The following is a 25,755-nucleotide window of genomic DNA, read 5'->3' on the forward strand; positions in this document are numbered from 1 at the left end:
CCACACTGGCAGCTAATTAGAGGTGCCCACCCAGATTAAGGGCGGGTCTACCTTTCCCAGCCCACTGACTCAAAAGTTAATCTCCTTTGGCAGCACCCTCACAGACACACCCAGGATCAATACTTTGCATCCTTCAATCCAATCATGTTGACACTCACCATCACAGGAGGGATTCCTCCCTAAAACATTCTATGAAACCAGCATCAGCCTAACATCAAAATTTTTTGGCAGAGATATGATGAAGAAAGAAAACTTCAGGCTAATATCTCTGATGAGCATAGATGCAAAAATATTCAACAAAATACTAGCAAACCAAATCCAGCAGCACATCAAAAAGTTAATTCGCCATGATCAAACAGGCTTTATTCCTGGGATGCATGATTGGTTCAACATACGTAAATCAGTAAATGTGATTTACCACATAAACAGAATTAAAAGCAAAAACCATGTGATCATTGTAATAGATGCAGAAAAAGTTTTCAAGAAAATCCAACATACCTTCATGATAAAAATCCTTGACAGACTAGGCATCGAGGAAACATACCTCAAAATAATAAGAGCTCTATGTCAAACCCATATAGCCAGCATCATACTGAATGGGCAAAAGTTGGAACCATTCTTCTTGAGAAGCAGAACAAGGCAAGAATGCCTACTCTCACCATTCTATTCAACAAAGTACTGGAAGTCTTAGCCAGGGCAATCAGGTAACAAACAGAAATAAAAGGCATCTAAACAGGAAAATAAGTCAAAATAACTCTCTTTGCTGATGATATGATTCTATACTTAGAAAACCCCAAAGATTGCCAAAAGGCTAGTAGGACTGGTAAATATTTTTAGCAAGGTTTTAGACTACAAAATCAATATACACAAATCAGTAGCATTTCTACACATCAATAATGTACAGTCTGAAAATCAAATCAAGAATATAATCCCACTTACAATAGTGACAATAAAAATGAAATACCTAGGAACATAGCTAATCAAAGAGGTGAAAGATCTCTACAAGGAGAATTACCAAACTCTGCTGAAAGAAATCAGAGATGACAAAAATAAATGGAAAAACATCCCATGCTCATAGATTAGAAGAATCAATATCATTAAAATGGCATATCCTCCAAAGCAATCTACAGATTCAATGCTACTCCTATCAAATTAGCAATATCACTTTTCCCACAACTAGAAAAAACTAAAAACTATTCTAAAATTCGTGTGGAACCAAAAAAGAGCCCAAATAGCCAATGCAATCCTAAAGATAATCCACAAAGCTGGACATGTCACACTACCTAACTTCCGTTATAAAGCTGTAGTAACCAAAACAGCACAGTACTGGTACAAAAACAGACAGACACACAGACCAAAAGAACAGAACAGAAAACTCAGAAACAAAGTTGTGCACCTACAACCATCTTATCTTCAACAAGGTTGACAAAAACATGCAATGGAGAAAGAAGTTCCTATTCTATAAATGGTGTTAGGACAACTGGCTAGCCATAGACAACATACAGAATGGAAGAAAATATTCACAAGCTATGTATCCAACAAAAGACTAATATCCAGAACCTGTAGCAAAAAAACAAATAACTCCATTAAACAATGGGCAAAGGACATGAACAGACACTTCTCAAAAGATGACCTACAAGCAGGCAACAAACATGAAAAAAATACTCATCATCACTAATCATCAGAGAAGTGCAAATCAAAACCACAATGAGATACCATCTCACACCAGTCAGAATAACTATTATTAAAAAGTCAAAAAAGAGACTGGTGAGGCTATGGAGAAATGGGAGCACTTATACACCATTAGTGTGAATGTAAATTAGTTCAGCCACTGTGGAAAGCAGTTTGGAGATTTCTCAAAGAACTTAAAAATGAGCCATGATTTGACCCAGCAATCCTAATACTGAGTATATACACAAAGGAAAATAGATCATTATACCAAAAAGACATATGCACTCATGTTCATTGCCATGTGTATTAGTTCGTTCTCACACTGCTAATAAAAACATACCCAAGACTGGGTAATTTATAAAGGAAAGAGGTTTAATTGACTCACAGCTCAGCATGGCTGGGGATGCCTCAGGAAACTTAAAATCACAGTAGAAAGGGAAGCAAACATGTCCTTCTCCATATGGCGGCAGGAAGGAGAAGTGCAGAGTGAAGTTGGGGAGGGGGGAAGCCCCTTATAAAGCCATCAGATCTCATGAGAACTCACTCATCATGAGAATAGCAGCATGAGGGTAACCACTCCCATGATTCAATTACCTCCAACCAGATCCCTCCCATACATGTGGGGATTATGGGGACCACAATTCAAGATGAGATTTTGGTAGGGACACAGCCAAACAATAACACTGTGCTATACACAACAGCAAGGACATGGAATCAACCTAGGTGCCTATCAATGATGGGTTGGACAAAGAAAATCTACATATACATCATTGAATACTATACAGCCATAAAAAAAGAATGAAATCATGACTTTTGCAGCAACATGGATGGAGCTGGAGGCGATAATCCTAAGCGAATTCACACAGGAACAGAAAACCAAATACTACTTATTTTCATTTATAAGTGAGAGCTAAAAACATTGAGCACACATGGATGTAAACACGGGAACAATAGACATTGCAGACTATTAGAGTGGTGAGGGAAGGAGGGGGGCATTGGCTGAAAACTACCTATTAGGTACTATGCTCACTACCTGGGTGCAATATACCAATGTAACAATCCTGCACACATAACCCCTGTATCTAAAATAAAAGCTGAATTTTTTTTTAGAAAAAAAGAATGCAACAGGTGATATTACTACAGACCCTGTAGACACTAAAAAGATAAGGATATTCATGCATTAATTTGGCATCTTAGATGAAATATACCAATTCCTCAAAAAACCACAAACTACCATGACTCACCCAATATGAAATAGATCATTTGGGCTGGGCACGGTGGCTCATGCCTGTAATCCCAGCACTTTGGGAGGCCAAGGGTGGTGGATCACAAGGTCAGGAGATCAAGACCATCATGGCCTACACGGTGAAATCCCGTCTCTACTAAAAATACAAAAAAATTAGCTGGGCATGGTGGCACGTGCCGGTAGTCCCAGCTACTCAGGAGGCTGAGGCAGGAGAATCGCTTGAACCTGGGAGGTGGATGTTGCAGTGAGCAGAGATCACATCGCTGCACTCCAGCCTGGTGACAGAGCAAGACTCCATCTCAAAAAAAAAAAAAAGAAAGAAATAGATCATCTGAACAGCCCTATAACTATTAAGAAAGTTGAATTTGTAATTTAAACTCCCCCAAAAGAAATCTTCAAATCCAAAAACTTTCACTGGTGAATTCTACTAAGTGTTTAAAGAATAATTACCACCAATTCCATGCAAGATCTTCCAGAAAATCAAATGGAAAAGAAAATTTTCTGATTCATATTATGAAGCTAGTTTTTATTACCCTGATACTAAAACCAGACAAAGACAGTACAAAAAATGAAAACTACAAAAAAAGATCTTCATGAATATAGACAAAAAATTTCTTAATGAAATATTAGCAAATAGAATTAATCAATATATAAAAAGAATTTTGCACTATGCCAAGGAAGGTTTATTTCAGAAATGCAATTCTGATTTAATAATCCATAATTAGCCAATGTAATCTACCATATTAATAGGCTAAAAAGAAAATTACATAATCGTGAATCAATGTAGACAGGCATCTGACAAATTTCCACCCCCATTCCTGAAAAAAATTCATGAAAAAGAGGAACAGAGGGGAACTTCCTTAACTTAATAGAGTATCTATAAAACACCTATAGATAACATTATACTTAATATTGAAAATAAAGCAAGAACGTCAGCTCTCAGCACTCTCATAGTACTGGATGTTCTAGCTATGCAATAAGACAAGAAAATGAAATAGGCATCCTGATCAGAAATAAATAAATAAAACTGCCTATATTTGCAGATGAAATTATTAGGTGAAATTATTTTCCCATTATTAATGGCAAAACCCACAATTACTTTGGCACCAACCTAATATAATCACATAGAAATTCCCAAGGAATCTATCGAAACCTCTTAGAACTAATAAGTAAGGTTACAGGATATCGGCTAAGCATGTAAAAATCTATTAGTAGCAATGAACATGAGGACACTGAGATTAAAAATACAGTATCACTTAAAATCACTAAAAAAGGGGTTGGGCACAGTAGCTCACGCCTGTAATCCCAGCACTTTGGGAGGCCGAGGGGGGCAGATCACAAGGTCAAGAGATTGAGACCATCCTGGCTAACACAGTGAAACCCCATCTCTACTAAAAGTAGAAAATTAGCTGGGCGTAGTGGTGGGCGCCTGTAATCCCAGTTACTCGGGAGGCTGAGGCAGGAGAGTGGTGTGAACCCGAGAGGCGGAGCTTGCAGTGAGCCAAGATCACACCACTGCACTCCAGCCTGGGTGACAGAGCCAGACTCTGTCTCAAAAAAAAAAAAATCACTAAAAAAGGAAACAGGTGTAACTCTAACAAAACATGAACATGAATTATATACTGAATACTAGTATACAATTTTGATCAAAGAAACTGAGGTTCTAAATAAATAGAGACATATTGTGCCTTTTTTTTTTTTGGAGATGGGGTCTCGCTCTGTCACCCAGGCTGGAGTTCAGTGGCATGATCTTGGCTCACTGCCAGCTCTGCCTCCTGGCTTCACGCCATTCTCCTGTCTCAGCCTCCCGAGTAGCTAGGACTACAGCATATTGTGCTTTCTAATGGAAAACTCAATGTAGTAAAGATACCAGTTGTCTCCAAATTAATATACAGTTTTAACACAATTACTACCAAATTTCCAACAAGATTTTTTGTATATATAAACAAGATTATTCTAAAATACGGAAATATCAAGGAACTAGAATAGCTACAACAATTTTACAAAAGAAGAATAAAGTAGGAAGAGTTAGTCTACCTGATTTAAGGGCTCAATATGTAGCTACAATAATCAAGACTGTAGTATTGGTGAAAAGATTGACACATAGATCAGTGTAACAGAATACAGAACCTAGACATACATCCACACAAAGATGCCCAAATGATCTTGACAAAGATCAAAGCAATTCAGTTGAAGAGAGACAACCTTTTCAACAAATGATACTACAGTAAATGAAAAGGCAAGCTACACACTAGGAAAAAATATTTGCAAACCACGTATCTGACAGAGGACTAGTATACAGAATATATAAAGAACTCTCCAAACTCAACAGTAAAAAAAGCAAATGATCCTATTCAAACATGGGCAAAAGGAGACATTTCACCAAACAAGATATACATATGACAAATAAACACATAAAAAGATGTGCTTATTAACTTAAACTACACTATGCTAACTCATACCAGATACACATAAACACATGCACGCAGGTGCAAACAAACACACACACAGATTAACTCCAGGTGTTGGAAGACCTTAAGGTTTATGTCTTCTCCTCTTTAGCCCCCACAGCGTCTCTACATTGCCTATGTTACAGTGAAAAAAATAGGGTATCTAATAGGTCCCTTAGTTACCTCTGTATTTCATGTTAATGAGAGAAAATAAGATCGTATGCAAGAAAGAAATACAAACCAGCATCTCCTTCAACTTCTTTTTTCTTTACCCGTTTAATCTTCTTCTTTAGGACCTTCATGAGGAAGTTTGCAAATTTATTGTTTTCTCCAATGGCTGCTTGAAAACCAGCATAGAGTGCCTTTTCTTGCTCCTGGAGTTTGGTGATTTCATTCTTTTTCTCTTCCATCTCTTTAAGAGTTTCATTTATTTTCCACTAAATGAATAAAAACAAGGACAAATGATAAATATTTCTGATAAACCAAGTTCAGAGAGCAATGTACTTTACAATGCAAGGTTACAGTTTACAAATACATTTTTTAAAACTTCTTAAAAGAAGTTTACATTTCTGATGTTTGCAGAGCCATCCACTTATTGGTTAAAATTTTATAATTCCTTTGTAAAAATCAGTTATGTTTAGAACTAGAAAATCAGCTTTTTAGTGCTAAGCATCCCCCCAAAATCTAAATTAAATTGAAACTTTTCCTTGAAATTCCTTAAATTGAATATGTGGATGTCAGCTAATATTTTTGCATGTGTAGTCTCAAAAACCAATGAATTTTTTGTATTGATATATAACTAAAACAAAGAGACAGATAATTTCTAGTGAAGCTAATATACCTAAAAAGGAATGTTACTATTTAGCATATACTATCTGTTTAATAGAATCTTTCTTCTTTTAAAACAAAGCTAGTATAATTTATTTTCTGAAATTTAATATACAAATATAACAAAGGAACCTCATTTCTTATGATATTCAATCATATATTACACTGAAGCTATCACATTTAAGAAACTCACCAGCTTCTTTTTCAGTTATTTTCATAAGGATAACATATAATCAAAACTCAATTTTGTATCATAGCTTACTTTTTTATTTTTTAGGGAACCCAGCTCACCAGGCTGGAGTAGAGTGGCACAATCAAAGTCTCACTTTTGAAAATTTTATTCTCCTACCTTACAGAATATCAGACCAAATTTACTAAAAAATCTAAATCATTTCTCTTTGACCATGAATACTAAAGATGGAGAGTAGGTAGGAATAACAGGAAAAAGGAGGAGGGGAAAGAAGACAAGAAAGAGATGAGGGCTAGAACAAGTGGGAGATTTGAGTTAAGAAGAAAAAGAAATCAAGTTTCTCCATAACTAAGGAAGCAGCCAGCTAGGATTCTTCTGCCCACGCATACTTGCATGTACTGTTCCTCTTTGTCTAAGGAATTAACACGTTCTTGAAGTATGTTCTCCTGTTTTTCAAAATTCTTCAGGAGAAGTATTTCTTGAAATAAGGTGACATGGTGCAGGTCAGATAATTTCATCTGAGTATCTAGTTTCAGTTTCTGATGTCTAAGGAGACGGAGTTCTGCATCGAAAGTGACAACCAGTTCTTCGATCTGAGATGGAAAAAATATTTGAGGCTATGTTAGAAGACTAGATAAATGCATTTTTAAACTATCTAACAGTACTAATTTGTATGAAATCATTTTTTATTATGCCCTTATGGATGGAGAATTGTGTGTGTGTGTACAGTCACAAAAATAAATTCATTAATGGAATTAAGTTTACATAAATTTATTAAGTGGTAGGAATTGTGTAACTAGAAGTCCTTCCACCTATTTCTTCACCATTGACTAAGCCATCAATCAAGAATGCCCTTCTTGCTGTACTGTGTAGCTTATGAGCTCTCTGAGTGGGTAGTGTTTCTATCTGTCTCCTCTTTATTCTCCATAGTATCGCTACAATCCCTTTTATATAGTAAGCACAAATAAATACGTTTCCCAACTTCTTATGTTGAAAATTTTCAAACCCACAGAATGGTAAATATTTTAAATAGACAAAATAATCATGGAGCCACAAAAAACCTGTTCAATCTTTTCCTAAGATTGAAGAAATTAAGGTCAAAGGTAGTTTTCCTGATAAGAGCCTAAGTATCCCAAGTCCTGGTCCAGACTTTAATCCATTATGATCCTACTAATTTTAAGTCCCCAGTTGTGTTCTGATTTTGGTACAGCTTTCCCCCCCAGTATCACAAAGGAGATGAAGAGGTCAAGAGAGAGCCCCAAGGGCTGATTCTCCTGAGGAAACTGGAACAATAAGAAGAGACAAACCATTCTATGTTTTTAATTAGTTTGTACATGATAGGTGGCCTCAACTGTCAAAAGCCTGTAGTAAGTGAGGACCCAGACTGGGGCTGAGGAGAGAAAGAGATCTGTGGGTTTGGAGCAGTGAAACTACCAGAGAAATTTAGAGAGCTGAAAAAAAAAAAAAAAAAAAAAACAGAGAAGAAAAAATTAAACTTTTAAGTAACTATCGCTATTGACTATATGTTTGGGCTCCCCTTTAAAGCATATTAAACTTGAATTATTCCTGCATTTATTTGGAGGCAGGTCTATATTTTCTTCAATGCAACACCATTCTTAAACTGGACCACATACGTCTCCAAGTCCATAAGGATTACACTTGTTTTATTCTCTCCAATCCCAATAGCCTATAAGCTTTGTGAAGATAGAGAACATGTCTTTCTTAAGAATTGTTGTATCCCTAATCCTATCTATCAGTGTCCCTGCATACAGAACATCCAATAAATATTTGTTAAATTAATAAGTTAGTTACAATTAAATCAATCAAAACCTTTGACTGAATATCTATTATATGTTTGACATCGTCCTAGACTATGTGGAGGAATCAGAAGAAGTATATGTGGCCCTTTGCTCAAGAATTGTGTAATCTAATTTTCAAAACAATACTAATACCCCCGAAACAGCAAAGAAAATTAGTGTAAAACATGAGATGCTTATTACAGGTGCAACTGGAGTTTAGAAACAAGGACAGCATAAGTAACGTGGACGGAAAATGCTGGAGAGGGTTTGGAACTGAGCTGTGCTTTGAATGATGACTCAACTCTGGAAGGAAGTCATTACTGGTAGAAGGAAACAGCAAAGGAAAAAGCACAGATATAAAACTCAGAATGGTGGGGAGGAAAAGGTGGAGTGGAGAGGGCAAGAACAGTGAGAAAATAGGGCTGGACAAAGAAGAGATAATGGTGAAGAATAAGGCTGGGAAGCTATTGAGGGCATCACTACAGGGTGGAGCTGGAAAGACACACTGAGGAAAGGGAATCCACATGGCTGGCAGCAGAAAGTTATCTATCCAAGAAAGGTTCTTCTCCTTTCATATTCAAAGAACATCCTGCCCAAGAGGCCCTAGTCTGGTCCTGATTTTCCTAGAAATAAAAATAGTCACCATTCCAGTTCCAGAACAATCTCAAATCCAGTAATTACCATAAACACTTCTACTAATGCAACAAACCACATATTAGAGAAAAAGGATGGTGTGAAAAGCAGAGGGTGTCCTGTTTCTCTGGAAAATTCTTAACTATGTTCTATCCATCATCTACGTTCCATCCATCATCTAAAAACTGCTCCTCCACTTCCCCTTTACGATGACTTCAGTTAGATGCCAAGTAACTGAAACATGGGCTTCCCCTTCATTCTTTGTCAGCTTTCCAAAACAAAAAGTTTAAAAACTCTGTAGTTCTGGGAAGAGCACGATGATTTCCAGAAGGCCAAGGATGGGGAGGAAGCCAAGCCATCACTGAGTGGTGAGCTGGTCAGGGTTTGGGAAAGGTTCATGCAGAGAAATTTTAAATAAATAAACAAAAACCCAACCCAATTTTTTCCCTTCTTTTCTCTCTTTCAGCTTTAACTAGGAACAGGTTCACTGCTTACCCTGTTGACCAAATACTGTTGCATGTACACATGTTTAATCTCGTCTCTCTTCATAATTTCCAGCTCCACATCCGTTGGCTCTGCTTTTTCAAATTCCATACACTTTGGTATATCTAGGCTGAATGTTGATGCCTTTGATGACCTAGATATTGAATCACGGGTTGTCAAATCCCCATCCTTTCCAGAAGAGAGCTTGAGGAATCCTCCCCCTGGACCTCCAGACCCTATCTGTTCCACTCCGGGGGACTTTTCGTCGTTACTTTGCATTTGCTGTTGCTTAAAATTTAGGAGAGTTTCTTCATCATACTGAAATCTCTTTTCTGGAACTTCTTCTGGGTGTATCTGAGGAATTTTGGGAATGGGTATGTGCTTGGATATGTGAAGAGTCGACTGAATGTTCTTCAGTTCTTGTACCAGGCACTGTATTTCCTCAACAACAGCCACTTTAAGGTCTCTAAGAGAGAGAATGCACTTGTTCATGTGCCTTTTATTTCCATGGACCTAAAAAAAAGAAGAGGAAGGAAACAACAGTACAACGCTCTGACAAATAACTGTATGGAATATGATCTGTTCTTTTCCCTTGCTGAAAGGCCTAGCAAAAATTCAAGATAAAAATTCATCTGATCATACCTTTTTACCACCAAGTTTCCCTTTACTCTAATATTTAGGATTTTTTCCATTTAGGCCCTCCAAGATGGAAGGACAGTCTAGATGTGACCTCTGGTATCTCTTGGCTTCCCACAATTTGTTCCCTCCAGCTGGCTCGTGTGGCTGAGTTCCCCTGTCCTCCTTTATCACTCCATGGAAGTCCTTCCAGGAGCCTTATTCAAGCTGGATACTCTCTCCAGGGAGGAAGGGGAAGGCCATTAATTCATTTTCCTCCTGGAACTTTGAATCCCTTTGACAGACTCACTTAGGGCTGCCCACCTAGGCCCAAACTACAGGTTAGCCTATCTTCATTCTGTATTTTGGCCACATGATTATTGTTACTCTTTGTGTAGGCAAGGCCATGATTCTGAATTTCAGTAGCATGTCACACCAAGAGACTGCAGGATCCTTCCTTCATTCCTTCTCCATTTATCAAAGCCAAGCTGTGCCTCTGCTTCCAGGCACAGGGGCTATACAATCTCATTGCTCTTTCATTACCAGCTGTCTCCCTGGTCTGTGTTTTCTAAATGCCATTCCGAGAGCCTGAGAGCACATGCAACCCTACCCTACTTCCTGTGTGCAGTTAGGCTACTAGATTGTCCAAAGGCCATTAAGTGTTACTTTGCATAAACATACAGTTTTTTTAAAGATCAAAAGTCACTCCTTCAAGCAGTCTTACAAAAGCTACATATGTATTTACTATCTGCAACACAGAAAACTGTATCAAGATAGAGGAAATGTTCTGCAACTTGAAAATAAACCTTTAAACCACTAAGGTTTAAACTCAAAAGCCAGCAGTTGGGTGAATGGACAACCACCTCTGAAGTGTCTGAGGGATTGCAGATTAGGCCACCAAGAACAAACCCAAATCACTGATGGCTGCAAGGCCTACCTCTTTAAGGAGGCTCTTCACACATCAACCCTTTCTTTCTAGTTTTTCAAATACCACACAAACCTAAATACTGGCTGAGAAAAAAGACGAATAATACACTATTTTAAAAATATTTAATACTTTTCAATGATTTTCAATTTGACCATGACAATAAAGACCATTTATGGATTTTGACCATTAAATTAACCCTATGAGGTATACCAGACATGTCTTATTGTTCATTGGTATTAATACTCTTTTTATAGATGAAATAAAAGGCTTAGGGAGATTTATATGACTTAGCAAAGTTCACATGGCTATTAAGTGGCAGAGATGGAAACAGAACTCCAGTCTTCTGACTTGTAGAAAAAGGTGTTCTATGTGATTTTATTTTAATAAAACAAATTTCAGTGTAATGCAACTAAGTTGAAGATATCATACCTGCCCATCTCCTCTAGCTAGAGTATGAAATTTCAGATTGGATAAATTGTTGGTCATAAGAACATTTCTCTACAATGATGTATGTAACATGATGAATAAATAAAAATTACCTAGAAGAACAACTAGGAAAACAATACAAATGGTCATTACTAAAATGTCCAAATTTTCCATTTTGATGAGAAACACACAGTTATGAGTTATGAAAATGGATTTATGGATATGAATTGCCAAGCCAGGACCCTTATGCTGCTGGGATGCATCTCTTTGGTGAAACAGAAAAAGACACCCCTTCCTCAGGATATTTCATTTTCATTTGTCAGAAAATTATAAAATATTCAAAAATACTATTAATATATCTGTGATGTGATTGGCACCCTCTCCAAAGTGATGCCTTGAAATGTACAACCTCCACAACCACATTACGTTACCATGTGTCAAGTTCTCCTAAAAGTAGTAGCTCAGATGACCTTTAAGCCTTTAAGTATAAAAAGTCACTTGTCAGTTCAAATGGTGATTAAAGAATTAATATAGCAGGAAGAGGAACATTCATAAGAAAATGAGAACCAGAATGATCAGGATGATTGAAAGTGGTTTAGAGGAATGTGGAGAAAATAACGAAGAAATATATTAGTTTGTTAGCATTGAGTTGCCTAGAAAAGTTTGGAAGTCCTACAAAAAAAGGCTAAACAACGGCCTTTTAAATCTAAGTCCTTAGTGGTCCATGGCAACGAAAAACTACATCCAATGAGGATTTGTTTGAATTTCAGAGGTTCAAAGTCCACAAAATATAAGCTTACCCATGAAACTGGTACTGAAACATGGTATTTTAAGGAAAGCTCAAAGACAGAATGAGTCTTCTGGGAAATGCTAACTCAACAAAGATGTATTAATACTTCTAATAAGGCCACAGCAAAAAAAGAGATAGAGACGTTCATCAGAGAGTCAAACTCCAACCTAGATTACCAGATATCCTTGATGACCCTGCCATACCTGTCAGGTAATACCCATCTATAACCCTCAGATACACTATAAGTATTTGCAGCTGGTTCTTCCATATTAGCTGACTAACCATGGGCAAATCTCTTGTCCTCTCTGGGCCTCAGTTTCCTTATTTGTAAAAAGAGGACATTCTAGATAATCGTGGAAGTCTTTTCCAGTTCTAAATTTCTATGGTTATATATTCTTATTGACCAGATAGGGAAATGAGTGGTTTTAGCAGAATTTAATTAAGAACCCAGGGTGCCTTCTCCATTGTCATAAAATCTGTAGATAAGTACCAAAGAATCTAGGTGTCCTAGTTCCTCTTCCTTCTTGGCCGCATTTATTCTCATGTGCTCAGGTATCTTGTAGTCTGGGGCTGTCTTCAGATTGAAATCTCCCATATACACCTGGGCTTCTTTGATGGCTTGAAGATCTTTGGGATCTTCATAGTCGTCACCAGGTTTACTCTTGTATCTATTAGAAAAACAGACAACCCACACACAAATATGACAATAAACTCTAATTTGTCTACTTTAATATAGGCATATATTCAAATTTAATCATGAAACAAAAGTATAATTTCAAATCTGTGATGCCACTTTTGTCACAGAGCCGAAGCATTTTTTAAAAGTCAATTACAATTTTTAAAGTATCCCAAGTAAAATAATATACAATTATATAAATAGGAACCAATCACTAGATTGTACTGAAATAATCTGAATTACTGGTAGGCTTTGGTTCACTTCTAAGTAATTCATATTAACATTGTTATTTATTCTCTTGATATAAATTAAGCCTTGGAAATTAGGTGGGTTTTTTAATGACTAAAAAGTCAATTAAACTTTTTTTTTTTTTTTTTTTTGAGACGGAGTCTCACTCTGTTGCCTGGCTGGAGTGAATGGTGTGATCTTGGCTCACTGCAGCCTCCACCTCCCAGGTTCAAGTGATTCTCCTGCCTCAGCCTCCCAAGCAGCTGGAACTACAGGCATGTGCCACCACACCCAGCTAATTTTTGTATTTTTAGTAGAGACGGGGTTTCATCATGTTGGCCAAGATAGTCTCGATCTCCTGACCTCATGATCCGCCTGCCTCGGCCTCCCATTGTGCTGGGATTATAAGTGTGAGCCATCATGCCTGGAAAATTAAACTTTTTAATTGCATAAGTGCTTGCTGTAAAATTTTCAGAAAAGGTATCTAGTTTAAGATGATAGCATAAGCATATATTTGCCTCTCCCTCTGTCCCCAAATTCCCTGAAAATGACAGTATAGAAGTACAAAACATTGTAAATTATCAGAAAAGCTAAGAATGGAATAGAAAGCCATGAGCAAACCAGTGACACTGATCCACTTCTGGAAGACAAAAAGAAGATGAAATTACATCAATGAATAAACCAGACCAAACTATAGCCCAGAATACCCACAAGATAAGGCCACAAAAAGGATTGAATATTATCTTCTTGGTGAAGTCCCTGGAATGCTCCAAGCACAAAGAGGACAGGTATAGAGAGTGGAATGGAATGCTAGATATATTTAGCAAAATTAATTAAAGGATTGAAAAAAATGCTTAAACCAGTTGGGCCCTCCCAAACTTTCCCACCTACACACATAGAAAACAGTGGCAATCTTTATATCCAGACTAAAATTGAAGAATTACTCTCTACAGAAACTGAACTCTCTGCTTTGGAAGCACTAAGGTATCTAAAGGTATGGGCTATCATAGTACCTTGGTACTAATAAAAGGCCCTTCACTGGGAGATCGCAACATTCCTGTCTAATTTTTTAAAGTAAAGTCTACTAGCCAACATGAGCATGTACACATAGCTCTCAGAGGAAACCCATACCATCTGTTGTATTAACCGATAATCATTTAAACTGCACTAAAATGAAGGATTACTATTATTAAAGAAAAGGAAAGGAGAAAGGAAAGGAAAGAAACAAAAAGGAGGAAAGAAAAAAGAAGGGAAAGGAAGAGAAGAGCTACTTCTGCCTCTGGCCATGTGAGAGTAACAGGGCCCATTATTATCCTCATAATTTAAACAACCAGAAAACTGAACAAAAAATATGTGAAACAACTATGTTCAGACATTGAAAATAAGCAGCATAAAACTGTAATTCTTGAGAAAAGTAAAAAGACATGATCCTTATTATCTCCTGGCTGCCGCGTATAGGAAATTACCAGCCTGTGGAGTAGGATCAGGATCCCAAATACAGCCCAGTGAACTCACCGACTGAAGAGACAGAGATTAGAGTACAGGGAGGCCAAATATGGTGCTAAGAATTTGTGGAAAAGAATATCAGAGGTACACAAATAAATGCCTCTGGAAATCTACATAGGGCCTTAACATTTTGTCTGAGTATTAATCTGTACATGTGTAATGTGAACCACCATAAAGCTGGGCAAAGAACAATTCCTAGGAAAAGTACAATTACTGGGAAACTGTAGAACAAATAATTCTCACAGTTTACACATAGCTGGGAATCACTCATGTTCCCACCAACTGGAGAGACCTTGTTGAGTACAGAGGACATTCAAGAATAATCATAAAAATCATGCTTTCAGGGAGAGAAAGGCATAGAAGATATGAAAAACATTATCAATCATCTTGTCCTAATTGACATTTATAGAACACTACACCAAGCAATGCAAGAAAGCACACTCTTTTCAAGCACATATTGAACTTTTATGTAGATAAACTGTATATGCATGGCCATAACACAGTTCTCCATAAATCTTTAATAACTTAAATTATACAGACTATTTTCTATTACCACAAACAACTAAATTGGAAATCTAACAGGAAGATATTTTTTAAACCCCAAATCTTTGGAAACTAAACTGCAAGTCAAGGAAGTAATCACAAGGGATATTAGAAATACTTTGGACTAAGTGATAATAAATATCTACCATATGAAAATGTGTAATGCGCTAACTCAATGCTTAGGAGGAAATTTATAGTTTAAATGTTTATATTACAAAACAAGAAGGGCATAGAATGAAAGCTTATACACAAGTTCACACATCAAGAAGCAAGAAACTAAAAGCTAATTAAACCTAAGTTAACTAGAAGGGAAGAAATTATAAAAATAATAGTAAATCAATGACAGAGAAAGCACACCAAACAATATTTTAAAATCTATGACCAAAAGCTAGTTCTTTGAAAAGATCTGTAACGTGGGTAAATCACTAGCTGGAATGATCAATAAAAAGAGAGAATATGAAAATTAACAATATAAATAAAACAGAGGGCATCAAAACAGATACTACAGAAATTAAAATAAATATAAGGGAATAATATAAACTACTTTATGCCAATAAAATTGACAACTTAGATGAAATGCACAAGTTTCTTCAAAGACACAAATTATAAAAACTGACTCAAGAAGAAACAGAACATCTGGATAGCACTATAACAACAAAAATTTTAAATTTGTATTTAAAACTATCCCTCAAAGAATACTTACAGATGAAGTCATTGAAAAATTCCTTGGTAAAGCAGAAGAAAGAAAACAGAAATCCAAAAAATAGAACAAACAGAAAACAAAATATAGAATAGCAGATGTAAGCTCTAAATATAAATAAGTACATTAAACATAAATGGTCTAAATATACCATTGAATGACAGAAATGGGTAGCGTGGATTTAAAAACACGACCCAATTGTATGTTGCCTAGTGAAGTTAGTAAAGACACTAACTTCAAATATAAAAGTATAGGTAGGTTGAGGTAAAGGATGGAAACAGTTATATTATTTAACCACTGAATGCTTCCTAATATAAGGAACAAAGTGTGGATGCTAGTTCTTCCCACTGTATTTCAATATAGTACTGGAAGTTCTAGCCAGTGCAATAAGAAAAGGAAATAAGATGCAAACAGATTAGAAATAAAACTGTTCCTGTTTCCAAATGACATGGTTGTCTGCACATAAAACAACAAGAAACCTACCAAAAAAACTCTTACAACTGAGACAGTCCAGAAAGGTCACAGGATACTAGATAAACAAAAATCAATTATATTTCTATGCTAGCAGTGAATGTGAACACATAGACACCAATATTATAAACACAATACCGTTTAAAATTGCTCAAAAAAGAAATGCATACATGCAAATCTAACAAAACACGTATAGAACTTTTTATGCTGAAAACAGCAAAACACTGATGAAAGAAATCAAAGATCTAAATAAATGGAAAGTCATACCATGTCCATGGATTAGAAGACTCAACACAATAAAGATACAAATTCTCCCCAAATTAATACACTGCTTTAATATAATTCTTATTGAAATTATGGCAAGATTTTGTATACATATAGACAAGATTTTTCTGAAATTTATATGGAAAGACAAAGTAATTATAATGTCTAAAATAATTTTGAAAAATAAAATGAGAGGAATCACTCTACTGGATTTCAAGATCTATTATATAGATATATGAATCAAGACAATGCAGTGTTGGTAAGAGGATAGATATATAGATCAACAGACTTGAAAGTAAACCCAGAAATAGATCCACACAAATATGTCCAAATGATTTCTGACAAAGGTGCAAAAGGAATTCAGTGGAGGAAATGTCTTTTCAACAAAAATGCTACAGTAATTGGACATCTGTAAGAAAAAACAAACAAATCTCAACCTAAGTCTGATAACTTATTTAAAAATTAGCTTAAATATAAAACGAAAAACTATAAAATGTTTAAACAAAAATAGGATAAAATATTTAGGACCTAGGGAAAGGCAGAGTTCTTAGACTTGACACCAAAATCAAGATTTATATAAGGAAAATTGATAAGTTGGACATCAACTAAATTAAAAACTGTTGCTCTGTGACAAACTCTGTTAAGGGAGGCCAAGTGCAGTGGTTCACACCTGTATTCCCAGCACTTTGGGAGGCCAGGGCAGGTAGATCACTTGAGATCAGGGGTTCCAAACCAGCCTGGCTAACATGATGAAACCCTGTCTCTACTAAAAAAAAAAATGCAAAAGTTAGTGGGGCATGGTGGCACAAGTTTGTAATCCCAGCTACTTGGGAGGCTGAGGTGGGAGGATCATTTGAACCTAGGAGGCGGAGTTTGCAGTGAGCCGAGATTGCACCACTGCATGCCAGCCTGGGCAACACACAAGACTCTGTCTACAAAAAAAAAAAAAAGAACAAACTCTGTTAAGGGAATGAAAAGACAAGCTACAGACTAAGAGAAAATATTTGTAAACTATATATCCAACTAGTATATAGTATATATCCAGGACTAGTATCTAGAATATATAAAGAAGTCTAAAATCTCAACAGTAAAAGAGCGAACAATCCTATTCAAATGTGAGAAAAAGACACGAAGAGTCATGTCACCAAAAATATATAGATGGCAAATAAACCAATGAAAATATGTGCTTGTCACGTGAAACTACCTCATATCAGATTTTTTTTTTAATCCCCAAATCTCTCTGCTGCTTGCAGAGCAGACTGCTTCTCAGTGTATGTCAGGGTCTGATTGAAAAGTAACATAACATCTCTCCAGGAGCGTTCAAACATTTGGGTGAAATTCTGGAAAGTCTCTCAGGGTCATCTGAAAAGTTGCCAAGATCTCTCTTAATTTGCTTTAAGTCCTGTAGGGAGAAGGGGACCTTGGCCTTACTGGGCCCAAATTCACTGGGCATCTGTTGGAGGGGCAAGAGTGAGACTGGGGCTTGTTTAGGGTGAGGATTTCTAAAAGGGGGCAAGTGAGGGGCTGAAGCTGGATATGGAGGTCAGGGTGGATCTGGAGGAGCAAGGCTGGAGGGAGCTGACTCCTCTGCTGGGGGTGCCTTTGGGACTCATATCTTTAATTCCCTGGGCTTACCCCTTGCTACCTGAGATGGCCAACAGGAGGGCTGGATCAATCAATCCTACACTGTTGGGAAAGTCTGGGTTGCCTTGCAAGCTATAGAAAGCCTGCACATATGGGGCTTCAGACCATCTGTCCTCACATCCACAGAAAAATTCCAACTGCTGAATGGTATCAAAATGAATGGTTCCTTCCTGAGGCCAAGCCATCCTTCCTGTAAATCATAATTTGGCCAAACACTTGTGCAGAGGTCTATGAGGGGTTTTTCCTCCAGATTCAGAGGGTCAAACAGTCCCAGTGGTTCAGCATACACTCCAGAGGAGTGTCTGAAAGACAGGGAATAGAGGCAGCCCTCATTCCTTTCCTTCTTTCAGTGAAAACTCAGTGTGATGGAGACGGAAAGCTAGCATCCTCCTTTCACTTTCCACCCCTTATCCCTGAGCTGGCCATAGGTACCACTGCGGTATGTACCCATGAAGCAGGGGAAACCTGGAGAACAGGAATTAACCACCCTCACCTATGCCTCCATTTCTCCCTGCTGTCGGAAAACTGAGCTCCCTGGGCCTGTTTATGCCATGAAGCATGGTCTCCTTCCATGGGGTAAGAGGTTTAGTCGGCAGGAATTGGTCCTGCTTTACACTGTGCCTGTTGCCTGGCTTTGGATCTGAGGGATCAGAGTTTTTCTTTCTAGGTCCTCAGCCTGAAGCTTGGAATCGAGGTTGGGACTGAAAAAGTATTTTAGAGGCTGTTTATATCTATTTAGAGTGTCTCAAATGTGCACTGCCAAATTCGCAGTTCTCAGCCAGCAGGGGCCATTCCTGTTAACTTTCTTATCAGAAACAGAGCTAGGGGGAGCCCTCTCATGTAGAAAAGGAAAAAAAGAGAAAAACAGTTTAAGGGGCAAAAAGAGGAGAGAGTCTGGGGGAAGAAACCTTTGCTTAGTGCAACTGGGCCTTTCTAATCCTTGTATCTTTCCCCCAGTTCAGACTAGTTTGAATTCTTTGGCCAGGGGAGGAGAGGGTCCATTGGCGTGGTGGGCAAGAAGCACATGTCCGTTGGCCCTGTGGGGTTGCGGCTACCATCATGGCTTTCTCCCGCCCTGCTTGTGACTGTTGGGCTCGACCCTTGCCTGCTGCGGGCATGCCCAGGTGCCCAAGCTGGGAGGAAAAAGGGTAAGGAGAGGTGCCCTGAGCCATGCATGCCTGCAGCTGTCAAAGTGGAGGCATACATGGCATCTCTAGGAAAAGTTGGTCTGATTTTCACCTTCGGAGGCTGAGCCTAATGCTCATTTTGCTTAGTAACATTTCCACAGCCTGTAGCAAAACTCCTAACATTATAAAAAAAGAGATAAGAGCCATTTCAAAGACAGAAAAGAGACAAAGCCTGGGGGTTTCGACCTCCCAGTTAGGGTGGAGTTTTTAAAACCCAGTGAAGAGAAACAGAGCCTATTACCCACAGGAAAGAGAAAGGTGGGAGAGTTTTGAAAGAGAGGCAGACCCAACAGTTTGGCATTCACTCACACTCACCTTCCGCAATCCCAGATGAGTCCCCAGTTTAAATGGGAAAGGTTCCCTCGTCCCCCTCGCAGGGTGTGCGATGGGAGTGTGGCTCACTTCTTCAGTACCCCATTGCTCCAACCTCTAGCGGAGCACACAGACAGGCAGGCTGTGGGGCTCCGACCACATGGCAGTGTCTAGGGGTGAATGTTTACAGCTGAAGCCCCAGTGGGCGTGTGTTACAGGATGCTCTCCTAGTTTGCTGTCTATAGGCAGCCTGTGTTAACCAGCTCAATTAGACCCCCTTCCTTATCACAAGGACAGAGGGATTTCTCTATCCCGGGGTTTCTTGCCTTGGTGTACTGGAAGAATCAGATCACATGTGGCTTGGAGAATGAGTGCAAATTTTTATAGAATGGAAGTAGCTCTCCACCAATGGGAGAACCAGAAGGGAGATGTTTTATCCCTGGAGATGGGCCACTCGGCAGCCCCAGCCTGACTGTCCCGCCAAACTCTGCCTCGTCCCACTGGTCAATGGCCTGCCAGCGTGCTGGCATCTGTTGATGCCTGTCAGCATGCTCTTGATGACCAGTTATTTGTGTCTTCTTCTGCCATTGTGTCCCTCATGATGTCCAGCCATTTCTGTGTCTGCCTGCTATGGTCTCAGGTTTTAATAGGCCCAGGATAGGGGCATGGTAAGGCAGGGTGGTCTTGGGAAATGCAACATTTGGGCAGGAAATGCCTGTCCTCACCTAGGTCCGTGGAGATGGAGCCCTACCCAGGGACCAAGCCTTTCTCTACCCAGCACTTCCCTTCCTCCCTTCCATATCATTTAAAGGGACCACTCCTTTCCCTTCCCAGCACTCCCGTATCAATACTGGATTTTTTTTTTAAAAAAGAAAGAAATTAACTTCAGATGGTTAAAGATAAAGGTAAGAACCAAAACTATAAGATGTTAGAAAATACAGGAGAATATGTTTATGATTCTGAGATAGAAAAGCATTTCTTAATTCTTAAAAATCATTCTGACTATACAGTATTATTAGCAAAATGGAATTCCTGGACCAGAAACTCTAAGGATTATAGAAGTTCTACCAAGGTATCGCCACCCTAAAAGATCCAGCTGACCTGTTTGTAATATCTCCTTCTCTGTTTTTATTGTTTTCACTTTTGAATTTAAATGATCACAATGTCAATAAATATAAAGATTTTTAAGACATGTTATTTTGGGGCTTACATATTAAAAAGATAAGAGTTTAGGTAAGGGGGTGGAGCCAAGATGGCTGAATAGGAACAGCTCCGGTCTACAGCTCCCAGCCTGAGCGACACAGAAGACGGGTGATTTCTGCATTTCTGTTTGAGGTACCGGTTTCATCTCACTAGGGAGTGTCAAACAATGGGTGCAGGACAGTCGGTGAAGCGCACTGTGCACGAGCTGAAGCAGGGTGAGGCATTGCCTCACTAGGGAAGCGCAAGGGGTCAGGGAGTTCCCTTTCCTAGTCAAAGAAAGGGGTAACAGATGGCACCTGGAAAATCAGGTCAGTCTCACCCTAATACTGCGCTTTTCCAACGGGCCTGGAAAACAGCACACTAGGAGATTGTGTCCCGCACCTGGCTCAGAGGGTCCTATGCCCACGGAGTCTTGCTGATTGCTAGCACAGCAGTCTGAGATCAAACTGCAAGGCGGCAGCCAGGCTGGGGCAGGGGCGCCCGCCATTGCCCAGGCTTGCTTAGGTAAACAAAGCAGCTAGGAAGCTCGAACTGGGTGGAGCCCACCACAGCTCAAGGAGGCCTGCCTGCCTCTGTAGGCTCCACCTCTGGGGGCAGGGCACAGACAAACAAAAACTCAGCAGGAACCTCTGCAGACTTAAATGACCCTGTCTGACTGACAGCTTTGAGGAGAGTAGTGGTTCTCCCAGCACACAGCTGGAGATCTGAGAACGGACAGACTGCCTCCTAAAGTGGGTGCCTCACCCCCGAGCAGCCTAACTGGAAGGCACCCCCCAGTAGGGACAGACTGACACCTCACTCAGCTGGGTACTCCTCTGAGACAAAACTTACAGAAGAACTATCAGACAGCTGAATTTGTGGTCTCACGAAAATCCACTGTTCTGCAGCCACCGCTGCTGACACCCAGCCAAACAGGGTCTGAAGTGGACCTCTCGTAAACTCCAACAGACCTGCAGCTGAGGGTCCTGTCTGGTAGAAGGAAAACTAACAAACAGAAAGGACATCCACACCAAAAACCCATCTGTACATCACTATAATCAAAGACCAAAAGTAGATAAAACCACAAAGATGGGGAAAAAACAGAGCAGAAAAACTGGAAACTCTAAAAAGCAGAGCACCTCTCCTCCTCCAAAGAACGCAGCTCCTCACCAGCAACAGAACAAAGCTGGACGGAGGAGGACTTTGACGAGTTGAGAAAAGAAGGCTTCAGACGATCAAACTACTCCGAGCTATGGGAGGAAATTCAAAACAACAGCAAAGAAGTTAAAAACTTTGAAAAAAAATTAGACGAGTGGATAACTAGAATAACCAATGGAGAGAAGGGCTTAAAGGAGCTGATGGAGCTGAAAGCCAAGTATTGAGAACTACGCGAAGATTGCAGAAGCCTCGGTAGCAGATGCGATCAACTGGAACAAAGGGTATTGCTGATGGAAGATGAAATGAATGAAATGAAGTGAGAAGGGAAGTTTAGAGAAAAAAGAATAAAAAGAAACGAACAAAGCCTCCAAGAAATTTGGGACTATGTGAAAAGACCAAACCTACGTCTGATTGGTGTACCTGAAAATGACAGGGAGAATGGAACCAAGTTGGAAAACACTCTGCAAGATATTATCCAGGAGAACTTCCCCAATCTAGCAAGGCAGGCCAACATTCAGATTCAGGAAATACAGAGAACGCCACAAAGATACTCCTCGAGAAGAGCAACTCCAAGACACGTAATTGTCAGATTCACCAAAGTTGAAATGAAGGAAACAATGTTAAGGGCAGCCAGAGAGAAAGGTCGGGTTACCCACAAAGGGAAGCCCATCAGACTAACAGCTGATCTCTCGGCAGAAACTCAACAAGCCAGAAGAGAGTGGGGGCCAATATTCAACATTCTTAAAGAAAAGAATTTTCAACCCAGAATTTCATACCCAGCCAAACTGAGCTTCATAAGTGAAGGAGAAATAAAATACTTTACAGACAAGCAAATGCTGAGTGATTTTGTCACCACCAGGCCTGCCCTAAAAGAGCCCCTGAAGGAAGCACTAAACATGGAAAGGAACAACCGGTACCAGCCCCTGCAAAAACATGCCAAATTGTAAAGACCATCGAAGGTAGGAAGAAACTGCATCAACTAACGAGCAAAATAACCAACTAACATCATAATGACAGGATCAGATTCACACATAACAATATTAACTTTAAATGTAAATGGGCTAAATGCTCCAATTAAAAGACACAGACTGGCAAACTGGATAAGGAGTCAGGACCCATCAGTGTGCTGTATTCAGGAAACCCATCTCACGTGCAGAGACACACATAGACTCAAAATAAAGGGATGGAGGAAGATCTATCAAGCAAATGGAAAACAAAAAAAGGCAGGGGTTGCAATCCTAGTCTCTGATAAAATAGAATTTAAACCAACAAAGATCAAAAGAGACAAAGAAGGCCATTACATAATGGTAAAGGGATCAATTCAACAAGAAGAGCTAACTATCCTAAATATATATGCACCCAACACAGGAGCACCCAGATTCATAAAGCAAGTCCTGAGTGACCTACAAAGGGACTTAAACTTCCACACAATAATAATGGGAGATTTTAACACCCCACTGTCAACATTAGACAGATCAATGAGACAGAAAGTTAATAAGGATATCCAGGAATTGAACTCAGCTCTGCACAAAGTGGACCTAATAGACATCTACAGAACTCTCCACCCCAAATCAATAGAATATACATTTTTTTCAGCACCACACCACACCTATTCCAAAATTGACCACATAGTTGGAAGTAAAGCTCTCCTCAGCAAATGTAAAAGAACAGAAATTATAACAAACTGTCTCTCAGACCACAGTGCAATCAAACTAGAACTCAGGATTAAGAAACTCACTCAAAACCGCTCAACTACATGGAAACTGAACAACCTGCTCCTGAATGACTATTGGGTACATAATGAAGTGAAGGCAGAAATAAAGATGTTCTTTGAAACCAACAAGAACAAAGACACAACATACCAGAATCTCTGGGACACATTCAAAGCAGTGTGTAGAGCGAAATTTATAGCACTAAATGCCCACAAGAGAAAGCAGGAAAGATCCAAAATTGACACCCTAACATCACAATTAAAAGAACTAGAAAAGCAAGAGCAAACACATTCAAAAGCTAGCAGAAGGCTAGGAATAACTAAAATCAGAGCAGAACTGAAGGAAATAGAGTCACAAAAAACCTTTCAAAAAATTAATGAATCCAGGAGCTGGTTTTTTGAAAAGATCAACAAAATTGATAGACTGCTAGCAAGACTAATAAAGAAGAAAAGAGAGAAGAATCAAATAGATGCAATAAAAAATGAAAAAGGGGATATCACCACCAATCCCACAGAAATACAATCTACCATCAGAGAATACTACAAACACCTCTATGCAAATAAACTAGAAAATCTAGAAGAAATGGATAAATTCCTCGACAAATACACCCTCCCAAGACTAAACCAGGAAGAAGTTGAATCTCTGAATAGACCAATAACAGGCTCTGAAATTGTGGCAATAATCAATAGCTTACCAACCAAAAAGAGTCCAGGACCTGATGGATTCACAGCCAAATTCTACCACAGGTACAAGGAGGAACTGGTACCATTCCTTCTGAAACTATTCCAATCGATAGAAAAAGAGGGAATCCTCCCTAACACATTTTATGAAGCCAGCATCGTCCTGATACCAAAGCCTGGCAGAGACATAACCAAAAAAGAGAATTTCAGACCAATATCCTTGATGAACATTGATGCAAAAATCCTCAATAAAATACTGGCAAACCAAATCCAGCAGCACATCAAAAAGCTTATCCACCATAATCAAGCGGGCTTCATCCCTGGGATGCAAGGCTGGTTCAACATACGCAAATCAATAAATGTAATCCAGCACATAAACAGAACCAAAGACAAAAACCACATGATTATCTCAATAGATGAAGAAAAGGCCTTTGACAAAATTCAACAACCCTTCATGCTAAAAACTCTCAATAAATTAGGTATTGATGGGACGTATCTCAAAATAATAAGAGCTATCTATGACAAACCCACAGCCAATATCATACTGAATGGGCAAAAACTGGAAACATTCCCTTTGAAATCTGGCACAAGACAGGGATGCCCTCTCTCACCACTCCTATTCAACATAGTGCTGGAAGTTCTGGCCAGAGCAATCAGGCAGGAGAAGGAAATAAAGGGTATTCAATTAAGAAAAGAGGAAGTCAAATTGTCCCTGTTTGCAGATGACATGATTGTATATCTAGAAAACCCCATCGTCTCAGCCCAAAATCTCCTTAAGCTGATTAGCAACTTCAGCAAAGTCTCAGGATACAAAATCAGTGTACAAAAATCACAAGCATTCTTGTACACCAATCACAGACAAACAGAGAGCCAAATCATGAGTGAACTCCCATTCACAATTGCTTCAAAGAGAATAAAATACCTAGGAATCCAACTTACAAGGGATGTGAAGAACCTCTTCAAGGAGAACTACAAACCACTGCTCAATGAAATAAAAGAGGATACAAACAAATGGAAGAACATTTCATGCTCATGGGTTGGAAGAATCAATATCGTGAATATGGCCATACTGCCCAAGGTAATTTAAAGATTCAATGCCATCCCCATCAAGCTACCAATGACTTTCTTCACAGAATTGGAAAAAACTACTTTAAAGTTCATATGGAACCAAAAAAGAGCCCGCATCGCCAAGTCAATCCTAAGCCAAAAGAACAAAGCTGGAGGCATCACGCTACCCGACTTCAAACTATACTACAAAGCTACACTAACCAAAACAGCATGGTACTGGTACCACAACAGAGACATAGATCAATGGAACAGAACAGAGCCCTCAGAAATGATGCTGCGTATCTACAACTATCTGATCTTTGGCAAACCTGACAAAAACAAGAAATGGGGAAAGGATTCCCTATTTAATAAATGGTGCTGGGAAA

The 25,755-nt window shown here is 38.8% G+C and overlaps 1 protein-coding gene across 5 annotated transcripts in view; it reads right to left on the bottom strand.

Annotated features, from left to right (window-relative positions):
- Positions 1-25,755, bottom strand: part of CFAP44 (cilia and flagella associated protein 44) — a 154,228-nt gene that overhangs the window by 30,491 nt on the left and 97,982 nt on the right. For all 5 annotated transcript variants that reach the window (XR_010118452.1, XM_055260149.2, XM_063630025.1 and 2 more), the window contains 4 exons: positions 12,550-12,727; positions 9,313-9,813; positions 6,775-6,978; positions 5,609-5,804 (listed from right to left, as the gene is read on the bottom strand). Coding sequence is in view for 4 of the 5 variants with exons in the window: in XM_055260149.2 (XP_055116124.2) it covers positions 5,609-5,804; positions 6,775-6,978; positions 9,313-9,813; positions 12,550-12,727 (1,079 nt within the window). In the remaining variant the exon portion in view is untranslated. The remainder of the gene's footprint in view (positions 1-5,608; positions 5,805-6,774; positions 6,979-9,312; positions 9,814-12,549; positions 12,728-25,755) is intronic.

Source organism: Symphalangus syndactylus, chromosome 21 (assembly GCF_028878055.3).
Source record: "Symphalangus syndactylus isolate Jambi chromosome 21, NHGRI_mSymSyn1-v2.1_pri, whole genome shotgun sequence".
NCBI lineage: Eukaryota > Metazoa > Chordata > Mammalia > Primates > Hylobatidae > Symphalangus > Symphalangus syndactylus.